Here is a 14,114-nt window from a genome sequence, read left to right on the forward strand (position 1 = left end):
CTTAATTCTAAAAATACATCAGTATAATTTATATATAATGCATACATATTTATTATCTATTATTATACATATATTTAAATTATTACTACAAATTAAAAATCATTGTTTAAATTATTGTATTAATCATGGCGCCATATTATTAATTTGTTCTTATTTATTTGCCTAAAATTTTTATTTATACGTTTAAAAGTATAATATAAACGCACTCTCAAATATAAATGAATCACAAATTGTAGTGGAAAATATGGACAGGGGTGTCGGTACCAAATTTCTTTGCAAATGCTCAAATATCTTTCACAAATTTTTTGGCCTGATTATAAAATTTTCAAAATTACTTTGAAAGATTCTTTCAATGACGCTCATTAAATCCACAAAATCATGCGGATTTTTAAGACTTCCGAATAAGGGGTCGTTTTTATAGGCCTTAAAGAAAATAAATAAACTAGAATCATCCAGTTTTTTGTGTGCATTTGAATAGACGTTACAAATGTCGCAGCAATGAATTTCAAGAGCTTTTCTTAATAAATACCCACATACATATCTTACAAAATTAGTTTGCAATATATCATCCCTTTGGTAGTCAGTGTCTATTTTAAATTGTGAAGTATATTTTGTGACTTGTAGCACATTGCCAGACTGTATTTCCAAAGGTGTTTTACTAAGCCTTAAAAGAATCAGTTCAATATCTGCTTCACAATTTTCGGTTCCGGAATGAAAAAGGTTTAAAGCAATTAATTTCTTAAAACTTCGCATGAATTGAATTGTCGTTGGATTAATACAATTGCCATTCTGCTGTCTAATTTTTATTGTTATTTTTAAATATTTAATTGATTTAATTCTATTAGTTATAACAACATTGTCTTTATCTACCACTTTTAGTTTATTTAAAAAATATAAACAATCATTTAAAAAGTCAACCTGCATTGGCGTACCCTTAAAAGCCATATTAAAATGTTTGGAAGATGTTATATTTGATGAGTTAAACAAATCAAATAATTGATCCATTCGTTCAATAAAGGCAGAAGTAGCAGCTGCTTCTGCGGGAAGGTAACCAAATCTAATATATAAATTTATTCCTGCACTCACTGTGGCGCTAAATACTTGTGTGGCATACTTCACCTTCATTTTCTCAAAATTTGTAGGGTTTATATGGGAGTTACTTAATTTGGGTGCTGCACAAACAGAATATTTTTATCAACTTCATAAAACGTTTTAATATATTTCCATGATATAATATTTCCATCAATAAAAAAATTGTATTTTATTAACATATTTCGAATAGCCTTAAATATATGAGGTATGTCAAAAAAATACGATATTTGATTTTCAGCAATAAAAAAGTCACAATTATTGCGTTTAATGCCTAATTTGCTTGCTAATTGCAAATTATTTGGCCCCATATCAGTAGTAAAAACAGGTATTTTTAGTCCAATATCGGATAACTTTCTAATCGCTTCAGTAACAATTTTTTTTTGTGATTGAGATGGATAAGAAGAGTGACTAAAATAGTAAGCGATTGGCTGCTTCCACTTAGTGCATAAACCTCTTATCATCAAAACAGTAGCATGCAAAGCAGGTTTAAATTCTTGAACACCCTGTTCATTTGCGGCTAAGCCTATAGCGGAATCTGATGATCTGTCATAGAATAAATTACCCTTAATACTCATTTCATCTAAGCATAACATACAATATTTGTCCTGCTCACGAAACCCATTGATTTTTTGCTGCAACATTGTAAATAAACGATCATTTTGTAGGCCAGGACGTATGGATATGCCACGAATCATTTTAAAAAGGGTTTAGGGATGGGGAAAGCAACATTTTTTCATTAAAATAGATTTGTATACTTTGGGCCCAGAGTAGTACATATTCAGGTACTTCTGCTTAAATTCATCTGAATACCGCCGTCCTCTTTTATTTTTTTGTGCTAGTTTAACTTGACAGTTGATAAATATAGCCATATCTGATTCACAAAATTTATACGTCATTACTAAATATTCATCTAATGTGACATTTTGCAGCACATTATTTAGTTTTGTATTTAAATTTTCAATTTCTTTCTTCATTCTGGAATTTTGATTAATTAGGTGTCTTACGCTTTCCCGCAGTTTTTTTTTTCTGGGACTCGCATAGGATAACGTTGAAGAGGTCTGGGTTGAAATTGTCGGCGAAGGTAGTGGCAGCGACGCCGGTGGTGGCTGCCACAAGTCAGCCTGTAATTCCTGTGTATTTTCCTTTGGAAAATCATCTAAAAAATATTTAAAGTGATTAATGTATATTTTAATGTTAATCCCATAATCACATACTTGCTGGACGAATCGTAATATCCTGGAAAATTCGTATTTTTTTAGTTGGAGGGGGGCACCTATTTGCTTCTACTGATTCTAATGGTCTTTTAACGCCGATGTTCAACATTAAGTTTTGGAGAGGTAGGCGGCTATAGCTATGATCCGATGCTGAAAATCTTGAAGAACCTTCCATTGCTAAGAAGATAGTTGAGAAAGAGAAAATAGTTGGAACAGCCTCAGGAATTAAACTGCTTTCAACTTTGTTCGTAAACATTTTAGTTTCAAAATGTTCACTGCAAAGTCGGTAGCTTTTATTCAGGCTATCTAACTTGGACATCAGATCGCCTCTTCCGCTGGCCATAACCCATAATCTAGACCTTAAATAGAAAAAAAACCATGAAATGATATACATCTAATAATTTGTATGCCTATAATATATACCTACTCAATATTATTAATATTGTTAAATAATATTATAAGAGGATCGTGAGCGGAAAACAGTGCCACTTTCCTATAATATACTCTATTTCAGAAATGTATATAGAGCAATAAAACCTTATTAATTTAGCCAAACAGAGCGGAATTCCCCAGTTTATTACTCTATACATTTCTGAAATAGAGTATAAATACATTCTTAATAATACTTCGTATACTGGTTATAGACAGTGATTAATTTTAACGCGAAATTACCTACCTATACCTATTAATTATCTAAATCATAACCAACTTAAACCACAACCCTAGTAAACCCAACCTTAATTGTGGGTATTATAAATTATAAACGTAACGGGCTTTCGGTTTGATTCCATAATGTCCATTACACAAAACACAAAAGTATATAATAGTTATTAATACAAATAATGTAATCCCAAAAAAAAAAACTAAATTATACTCCGTCACTGGCAATTGAATGTAAGAACACATAAATATCGCTTTGCCGCATACACGCTAACCAAGTTCGCCTGCTGCACTGCACTGACGGGTGTCGGGTTTTGAGAGGTTTTAAACCGAGAACTGTCTTGCGCGCCAAACTGCCCAAATACGTAAAAATGAGGGAGTGCTCCAGCTGTGTAATTATTTAAGCTGTGTTAAAACTACATAGAATAAATTGACAATTTTTATTCAGAAATAACATAAGGAGATAAGTAAAAAATTATAAAATTAAACCTTTTTAAGCTCATTCACATTTTTCGGCTTTACAAATCAGCAGGAGGCTGAATCTCTTTAACAAAATGAAACGCGGATATTAACCCAGTTAACTGTATGTTTTCATTAGCGCCCTGCGCCAATCTGTACTCGATTTCGGCCATTTTATCTAACAGTCGTGTAGAGGTCTCAAATGGGAATTCCACTGAAAAGTTAGAAATTAAAAACAAAAATATTAATTTGCTTCTATGGTTTACCTCTATGGACTAACTTGTGTACCTCCGTTATTATATCACTGAGAGCCAGACCTTTCAAGGTTTTTAATTCTTGGATATCTAGAAACAAAACATCAAGTTCCAAAATATGTCATAGCTATAGTGAAATGATCTCATCATATTTTATACAAACCATTGTAAATTATAATATTATAAGTATATATATATATTTATATGTATATATATACTCTATAATATTACTTTTGTAATATTATAGAGTATACTCAGGTTTTTTTATATGGGGATCTCATTTTAATCTATTATTGGAGATAAGTGAGAACAAAGCACAACTCCTACCATTTCAACTAAAACAGTTTCACAAGCATTTTACAATTTGTAGGTGATTTTAATATTACTCATATTATTACAAATTTTAAAAAATAAGAAAAAATTACCAATTAAAAAAGAAACAAGTAACATAAAATTATCTTAATTAAAATTATAATAAAGGAATTTCATTCTGCAGTAATTATAATGAATGTGGTAAGACCTTCAAAAATTATTTGACGTACCAAATAACTCATTTCAGTTGAAAAACAGGGAAAGGATCTAGTATATATGCTTATAATGAACATATTTCTTTTAAGTCTCAAGCAACACCAACGTTTTTTACCAAAATAAACTAATAAAAAGAAAACATTTTACCTATTCTTAATAAACCTTGTATGACAAGAACATATCCGAAAATCAATATGCCCTTAGTAAGAATAGCACTTTAGATGCCATATAATATTATTGACTTCTAAGGTTCAAACAAACGGCAATGATGTGACAAAACAATTATGATTGATAGCCGTTTGATACAGTGCCTCATTAAAGAACTTCTGGATTTTTAGAATATTTTAAAACTTGGAGCACTAAAACGTGAAAATTTTTTCAAAGTTTTAAAACTGAAGTTCTAGTTTGACCGAAAGTCTATTAGCCTAGAAAATTTAATAAATTATGAGAAAGAACCAAAATGTTCTTTAGAAATAAAAAAAAACTTAAAACAATTTTATACTGTATAGTTACTACATTTAATGGGTTGCGTCTCTGTAACAATAGCTGAATAATATATATTCTTTTCACAATCTTTTTGGTGGATTTTTAAAAGTCAGGTAATGCTTTCCCACTAAAAGCAAAAGCAATAAGTGTTGCCCTTTAAACAGTTGATTTAACATGTTATCCCTAAAATCAACACTACTTTATAATGTGCAAGACAAAAGATGCCACCATTTTTACAAGGGGGTAAAAAAATGTTGACAGAAGCAATTCGTATGAAAAAAAGCAAATCTTGATGTTTTGATCAGAAGTAATAATGGTAAACATCTTTGAGAAACTCAGAATGAACATATTATAAATAATTACAGTATTCCCCAGAGGAGGTTCAGAATCCAGACAAAATAAATGATTTCTTTATCGAGTCCATTCAGCAAATATGTCACAGGGTTGATCCAAATACAGTTACATTTTATCGAAACAATTCAGTTTTTCAAAGTGCAATTTTAAGTTGGGTTTAATTCATGATTCCGACGTCGAACGTGCCATTTCTTTAGTCAAGTCAAATGCATTGGGGTCACATCAATCACAAACTATAGTAAAAATGCTTAAGATTTGTTGTCCAATTATCATTCCTATTATAACTCATATATTTAAAACAATGATTAATTAATGAAAATTTGAGAAAAAGTTGTTGGAAAAGTTGTGCAAAAAAGGAAACTTTTCCTATGTCAATCTAGTTTCAGAAAGGATTTAGTACAAGTACAGCATTGCTGGGAATTTTGGATGAAATTGTAGATTGTGTGGATAACGGAAAATAGTTTGCTTTGGTGTTGCTTTACTATAGTAAGGCGTTTGATACCTTATGTGTACTAAATTACACTATTATGGGTTTAAAGATAACACAATTGAACTGCTGAATGATTATTTAACAGTTCTAACACAAAGATTTCAGCATGTTCATGTCGATTTAAGGGAAGCTTATCAAGGATCAATTTTGGGATCCTTCCTGTTTGTCATACAATTATTATACGTCAATTATTATATTCTTTTAAAATAATAAATTGTTTTGAAGCTGAAAGCGTAATAATCAATGCCTAGATGCTATTTATACTTACTTAAACAAAAATTGATTTAAACTAAATCCAAACAAATCTGTAGTAGGTACTCTTTTTTTGGTAGCAGCAAGAATTATCTAATATGTAATATAAACATTAAAATGTCAAATGAAAAAGTGCTAGTGGTAAAAAGTGCCAGGATTTAAAAATCTGGGTCTGATGTTTCTGAGTAAGTTTTTCACATACTTGTCATTGCGGAGTTTGTTCAAAAGCGAACATTTTATGAATTCTAAGCTTAAGATTCTAAAGCTACATACTACTCACACATTCAATTCACACTATCTATTCACACATTCAAAAATTATATATGATAATGGCTAAGCTAATTAAAAAAAAACTATAATATATACAATAAAAATCCAAAAGAAAGGAAGAAAAACATAATTTGTTTAAGATTTACGGAAAATTTCTATGATGCTTCTGTAGTGGGCTAAATAACGTAAGAAAAACTAAATTTAATAAAAAATCAATATGTAGGTAGTTGAAAAGATTGAAAATGTTGCAGCATTAAAAGAAAACCACATTAAAACTATGCTTGACTAAATCAACACGTGATCGTGCTTTGTCCTTTACATACAGTATTGGCCATAAAAGTTGGCACTTTTAAAAATGTAAAATTTTTCCAATGTTTTAAATTTATATTTTATTGTTGTACATCCAATCAATAAACATATTTATAAGTAAACAAAAAAGCATACCAGAATTTCAACCTAATCTTGTTTCAGACAATAAGAAATACTTTAAATTTTTGTGCTGGACAAAATAACTTTTTATAAAAGATGTATTTTTCAGGCAGTCTTTGACACACCAGTGTGCAAGTGGGTTCTTTTTATTTATTTCATTTTGTGTTACTATGGAAAAAGGCAAGGCCTATTCCAGCGACATTCGCCAAAGAATTTTAGATTTTTACAATCAGGGTGTTAGGCAGCGTAATATTGCTTAAAGACTAAACGTTCCTAAGAGCACAAGATAATTAAGAAATATCGTATATTTGGAAATGTGGTACCAGGTAAAAGCACTGGAAGACCTAAAGCCACGACTGCCCGTGTAGATAGGCAAATTTTAAGTATTTCCCAGAATGACCCATTTTTGTCATCCTCCAAAATTTTACAAAAATTAAATGAAGGTGAGCCTTCCAATATCTCTGCAAGAACGATAAGAAGGCAATTGTATTCTGGTGGGCTTAACAGCTACAGAAGTGTGGGCTTAACAGCTAAAAAACCTTTGCTGCGGAAGAAAAATGTCAAGTTACGCCATCATCATCTTAACTGGACTGTACAAGATTGGAAAAAAGTGCTATTCAGTGACGAATCTAAGTTCAATCTGTTTTTCAGCGATGGAATACTTCATGTAAGACGACCGAAAGGTGAAAGACTCAAGAAAAAGTTTATCTGACCTACGGTTAAACATGGAGGTGGTAATGTGATAGTATGGGGATGCTTTTCTTGGTATGGTACTGGGCCAATACATAAAATTGTGGGGAAAATAGATCGATTTATGTATCGGGATATTTTGCGAAATATAATGGAGCCTTACACATTTGAGTCTATGCCAGTAAATTTTGTATTCCAGCATGATAACGATCCAAAACATTCGTCAAAATTGGTAAAAGAATGATTGGACCAAGAAAAGATCACAGTTTTAAAGTGGCCGGCCCAGAGTCCAGACTTAAACCCGATTGAAAATTTATGGGATAAACATCTGGATCGCAAAATTCGGGCATCTGGAACAGTCAAAAATGCTAATGAACTATTTCATAAGCTTGTTGAAGCCTGGACTCACATTGATAGACAAATAATTGAAAATTTGATTGAATCAATGCCCAGAAGAATGCAGGCAGTAATTAATGCTAAGGGTTACCAAAGCAAATATTAATTATATTATTATGGTTTCAATAAGTTATGTTTTATGTCGTTTTTGAATAAAAATCATTTAGTTCCAAGTATTTTGTCCAGCTTTTTTTAAATTTTTATTCCAAACTGCTACTGGTGCTGAATTTCTGTCAACATTTAAATTAATTAACACTAGTTTTTCGTGTACAACAACTTTATAAAAGAAAATAAAATGCTAATTGAAAGGCACACAAAATAAACTTGCATGCATAGAAATCGGCCCACTGTAAATTTTTGACTTTAAATATATTTTTTAAAAAAATTATCCATCAGATCAAAAAAAGAAATATGCTGTTTGCAAGACAATTTAATATCCTTTAATGTGAGTAGAAATTTATCAAGAAGGCTTATCGTTTATATGCGTAGCAACCGGTAAACAAATGAACCGTGTTTATGTGGTGATTGTAACGAATATAACAAATTTGTCAAATAATAAAATTATTGCGTTTGCAACTATTCGTTTATTCATTCGTTTGCATATTATTCGTTTTTCATAACTTCAATAGTGTTCAAGTGTGTTAATTTAATGCATACTACACCACAAAAAGCCGCCCAAGTTATTGCTTTAATCGAAAATGGACTTAGTCAGCGAGCTGTTGCTAGACAATTGGATATGACTCGCGCAGCGGTTCGAAGAATGTGCCAACGTTATGAGGAGACTAGATCCTTTCATAGGCGACCTGGAACAGGTAGGAAGCGATTTACAACCGCTCGTGATGACCGCTTTATTGTGTCAACAATATTAAGAAGTCGTTACATTAATGCAGTTCAAGTGCAACGACAGCTCCGTGAGGTGCGAGGAGTGCCTATTAGTCAGTGAACAGTGAGACGAAGACTGCAGGAAAATAACCTGACCCCTAAAACACCTGCGATTGGTCCAAAACTTACTCCAGCTCATCGGCAAGCATGCCTGCTTTTTGCAAGGGATCATCTGAATTGGACGTTGGAACAATGGGGATCTGTTCTCAGATGAGTCCAGAATATGCCTCCATGGTAGCGACCGAAAAAGGAAAGTGTACCGAAGACCAAGAGAGCGATTTGCAGATTGCTGCTTTGAAGAGCGAAGTGCTTATGGAGGTGGTTCCTGCATGATCTGGGGTGCAATTTCTATAGAAGCACGAACCGACCTTCAGTTCATTCGTAGGGACGACCGTGTTTAGAAGAAGAGGTTTTACGGCTGCTAGGTATATCGAGGAGATTTTAGCAATTCATGTGGTACCTTACGTCGACTACATTGGAGATGAATTTACCTTTACGCATGACAACGCAAGGCCGCACACCGCAAGAATCGTGCAAGATTACATTACAGAAGTCGGTTTTTGGGTTATGGAGTAGCCAGCATACAGTCCTGACCTAAATCCGATCGAACATTTATGGGATGAGCTAAAACGAAGAATTCGAGCTAGACTTCGTACCCCAAACTCAATCCCAGAGCTTATTTTTGCAGTAGAAGAAGAGTGGCTAAACATCCCACAAGAAACAATAGCAAACTTGATTAGATCTATGCCTAATCGTATGAGAGATGTTATTAGGGCAAGAGGAGGTCATACCCATTATTAAAAAATTAAGTGTTAAGTTTTAAATTATCAATAACCCTATTTATGTTAATAATAAAAAAGCCTAATTTTCTTAATGCATTAATTTTACTATGTTAAAGATAGGATCTTCAAATAAGTTTTCATAAATTTATACTCATATTAAAGGATATTAAATTGTCTTTCAAACAGCATATTTCTTTTTTTGATCTGATGTATAATTTTTTTAAAAAATATATTTAAAGTCAAAAGTTTACAGTGGGCCGATTTCTATGCACACAAAAGTTTCAACCATTATGGCCAATATACTGTATATCCATACCCAGTACTAGAGACGAGAACATAGCTAGTTTCTGTGAACAATCTTAGTTGCTTAAAACAACTGTTTTTCTGAGAGAACACAAAGCGAGAAACACCGAAAATTTAATGAACCTAACAAAATTATATTTTAATGCGATTTCAGATTATAGTTTGAGAATGAAATGCGATAGAAAAAAGGTAAAAAAGTCAATAATAAAATAAACATAATTAAATATAATACCGTACATTATCTCAATACAAGGCACAAGAATCAACTGCAAATACCGAAACATCAAGGCAGTCTTTTTGAATATCATTTCAGCTATGAGGTAGCAAACTTTTTAATGATATGCCTAATAATTTAATAGCTCTATCAAAGAAAACTTTTGAGAAAAAATATAGATTATTTCTGTTTCAAATTAATTAAAAATGTTAAATTTTTTTTTCAATTTGTTAGTGAGGTGAAAATTGTATGTATTGTTTGCAGTGTTGTGCCGTTTTTTTCTTTTTTTAATTTTTATATTAATCATCTTGTCAATTAGTTTAAAATACACAATAAAATTGAATTTATATTTAATTTTAGAAATAATTTTTCTGTTGCATCTGGTTTGCATATAGAGTTTCATTTTGTACATACTTGGTGAAATGCAGCTATGCTTAAGTCATATTTGTTTATTTATTTATTATTCAAAAAAAACTAGTTCAAACAGAAAATTGGGAAGTTGCATAGAAGAAATAATTATATATCTAAGGTCAGTAGAAAATAAAGCACATAAGTCTCTTTTTGTTGACACTGAATCCAGAAAATCCATCAATACATTTTATCCATTTTTTACACTCAGGTGTCTTTGGTAATACATTTTCTACTAACCTTCATCCAACTTCTCTGTACCTAAAAAATTATTTACAGATCACCTAAATTTTCTTCTAAAAAGATAATAAGACTATAAGACCAAAGACCAAAAGTGTGTGTCAAGCATCAAAAAGAAATTAAAGCATTACTTTTCAGCTCTTAGCATTTCAGGCTACAAAAGTTAACTATTATGTGATATTACTATATAGTAATTTTTTTAAGAGTATTTCATTCTCTTATGCTTTATTTTACTGTAATTTGTAGGTAAACATAAATGATGATGAAACTAAAAGTATCTAGTTTTAACTTCTTTTAGATAATAATAATTACAGTTACTTTTATTAGGATAAAATATAATTACATAATCTAAAATAAGCACATCAGAGAAATATGAATTAATAGTTATCTAATAAGCCTAGGAATATCATGTGAATAACTCCTTGACAAGTGACATGAAATTAGAAAAAACCTGTAAAATAAGTGTGACTTACTATTATAGGTAGCCTGTACAGTATCATTTAACAGCCATTTGACAATATTTTCAATATCACTGCTTAAAGGGTGCCCTACACAAGTATATACAGTGTCTTCGGTAACATTCTTATATGCTAGCCATGTGCTTTGAAGAACATTCAACACTTTCCTCATATCTCCATTTGCTAAGGTCAGTAGAGCTTTTTTTCCATCTTCAGAAATTTTAACTCTAAAAAAACCTAATTGTGTTTTCTACATTGATTAATTTTAAATTACTCACTTTTCCTCATCAACTACATAGTTTAGTCTTGGTATAATTTGGTTGGGGGATAGTGGCCCAAATCTGAATCTAGTACATCTTGACTGTAGAGCAGGAATGATCTTACTCAAATAATTACAAATAATACAAAACCGTATGTTCTCTGTATATTTTTCTATAACTAATAACAAAATTAAATAAAAAATCACAATGAATTAAAATCGACAACACTTACTTCTTCTCAAAGCATTTTGAGCATCCATAGTCATGGCATCTGCTTCATCGAGTATTATAAGTTTAAAGCCTTTTTTAAAGATTGTTCTTGTACTAGCAAAAGTTAAAATTTGTCCTCTGACTATCCCTATTCCTCTGTCATCTGAGGCATTCAGTTCTAGAACCTTCAAATTAAATTAACATCATTTTAACTAATTTTTTTTTGTTCTAAAACTCACCATAGACTGAAACTGGGTTGGTGTATAAAGTTGCTTGGCACAAGCTAAGATGGTACTAGTTTTTCCGGTTCCTGGAGGACCATAAAAGAGGAGATGTGGCACTTGGTCCTCCCGAATAAACTTGCTTACTAAAGACAGAAGAAAGGTTCAAAGCAATTTGTTTATATCAGTTATAGAAGGAAATACCTGTTTTTATAATATCTTCGTGCGAGACTAGTTCATCGAGGGTGCTAGGACGGTATTTTTCAACCCTATAAGAGCCATATTATCAAGAGTTGAACATAACAGTAATAAGAAACTCACCATGGGAGGTTGGTTCGTTCTTTTTCTTTTTGAACCATTATTACCTTAGATTTTTCTTGAAATACCTTTTGAACTAAAGCGACTAAATTAATGAAAAACAACGTTTGTTTAGTTAATGCCTAGCTTAGGTTATGTATACCAGGTTGTAAACAATAAAAGCCCGCCAAAAGTCGTTAAACATCGATGTCTGTCTAAATTTATGGGTCACTAGAGACGTAGAGACATTTGTAGCGCTACAAATGTTGCTTGGATATGACCAAATATCGTGAAGTTGCGCGCTATTTTTGTATCTGTAACGAGAATATAATAATATTAATAATAAATTTCTTTTATTACGTGAATTTATAAAGATAATGTACAATAATTTTAATTTGTTAGATTCTAAAAAATAAGGCGCAGTCTAGCTTTAGAGCTACTCTACGGAACTACCAAGTAAACTAAACCTAAACTTATATTAAAAAATAATTACCTATACACTATAAGTTTTAAATCTTTAAAGAAAAAAAAACTAGATTCTAGTATATAGGTCTTGTGATGTTGCAATCAAAATTAGTGTGAACTTAGCCTTAGAACATTACTACTTGTAGAACATCTACTCTTATTTTTGACTGTTGACAGAAAGTGTAATGTGTAATTCCTTTACTTTAGGCACGCCCTTTTTTCTACTTGTGAGGTTACTTTTTGCACGTTTTTATTACTTCCTCTCTATGTGGAGATTTTCTTTGTTCTAACGATTATTTTATCATTTAGTTAATAAACCGTTTCACTATCTGAAGATTATTAGTTTTATTACTACCACAAACTTCCACAACCACAGGTTATGGGCCCAGGCATTATATTGTGGTAGTAATCTGAAGGATTTTGTGTGTGTTCCAAACCATAGTGAAAACTGAAGACAAAGAAAATGGAGGCCACCACTGTTATGAAATTAAATGGCACAAACTGGAATGTTTGGCGGTTCCAGATCAAGGTAGTACTGATGGCAAAAGGTCTGTATGACATTACTGTTGGAATTGAACAGAGGCCTACCGAGGATAATGAGAAAATTGCGAAGTGGAAAGTCAAAGATGCACGCTCCCAAGAATCGCTTGTCACTAGGATGGAGGATAATATAATTTCTCATGTCATGCAGTGTGAAACAGCCAAGAATATGTGGGATAAATTGGAGAGCATTTTCGAGAGAAAATCTGAGGTTAGTGCACACCTTTTAAATGAGCAATTCTATAATGCAAGGTTTCAAAATGAGAATGTGAATGGCTTTGTGAGTAAAATTAGCAATATCAGGGCTAAGCTGATACAGATGGGGGAGGACATACCAGAGAAAATGGTAATGACCAAAATTATTATGTCTCTGCCCGAGAAGTTTCGCCATTTTAGGTCTGCCTGGGAAAGTGTTGCCCTGGAGAATCAAACCTTGAACAATTTGACTGCTCGTTTGTTAATTGAAGAAGAGAGGCTCGAAAAACATGAAGAGGAGTCTGTTGCACTTCTTTCATGTCAATCTCTTGCACAGAGGTCAAACCCACATCAGCGTCAAGTGTCAAATGGTGACAAAAATGTAAACAAAAACATGAAAAAATGTTTTTCTTGTGGAAAGCCTGGTCATTTCAAGCGGGAATGCAGGAATGTAGAGTGCAGCTACTGCAAAAGAAGGGGACACTTAATCAAGGACTGTTTTGCCAAGAAAAATAAGGATAACAGAGACAGAAATGGGTCATCCGAGGGGTCATCAAGAGGAAATGGGAACTACGCCCTCATTACAGTGTCCAGTATGGTACAATCCCAAGTAGATGTCGAATGGTTCATGGACAGTGGCGCATCACAGCATATGTGCAAGGACATGGAGTTGTTTTGTAGTTATGCAAAACTTGAGGCTGCCAGGTATATAAAAATTGGTGATGGGACAACTCTACTAGCGGAAGGACAAGGTAAAATTTGTATCAATGCTTATAATGGTAACAATTTTCACTCTGTGACATTGTGTGATGTTCTTTATGTACCCAAACTTAAAGTTAATTTGTTTTCACAAGGGAAAGCTCTAGATAGAGGTTTATCTTTAATTTCTGTTGCCAAAGAGGCAAAATTTGTTACTGAAAACAGTATTACTGTAGGGGTAGCCATTAGGTCAGGTAAACTTTTTAAAATGGTATTTAAGCTGCCCAGTTTTTCTGAACACACAGAGCAATGTCCGAAGTTAGGTATTAATAATGAAAATTGTTATTTTGTTAACAACCAGAGGGA

At 32.2% G+C, this 14,114-nt stretch overlaps 2 protein-coding genes across 2 annotated transcripts in view; one reads left to right on the plus strand and one right to left on the minus strand.

Annotated features, from left to right (window-relative positions):
* The window catches only part of LOC126745381 (mitochondrial chaperone BCS1), a 479,053-nt gene that overhangs the window by 281,849 nt on the left and 183,090 nt on the right, over nt 1–14,114 (plus strand). The window lies entirely within an intron of this gene.
* Nucleotides 3,392–12,173, minus strand: LOC126745383 (replication factor C subunit 5). Its single transcript, XM_050453212.1, has 8 exons — nt 11,874–12,173; nt 11,757–11,821; nt 11,571–11,698; nt 11,354–11,516; nt 11,140–11,299; nt 10,877–11,088; nt 3,692–3,769; nt 3,392–3,639 (listed from the first exon to the last, which is right to left on the minus strand). Exons 1-8 carry the CDS (start codon nt 11,909–11,911, stop codon nt 3,485–3,487), a joined length of 999 nt encoding a protein of 332 aa, XP_050309169.1. The 5' UTR covers nt 11,912–12,173; the 3' UTR covers nt 3,392–3,484.

This window comes from Anthonomus grandis, chromosome 15, assembly GCF_022605725.1.
Source record: "Anthonomus grandis grandis chromosome 15, icAntGran1.3, whole genome shotgun sequence".
In the NCBI taxonomy this organism is placed as follows: Eukaryota; Metazoa; Arthropoda; class Insecta; order Coleoptera; family Curculionidae; genus Anthonomus; species Anthonomus grandis.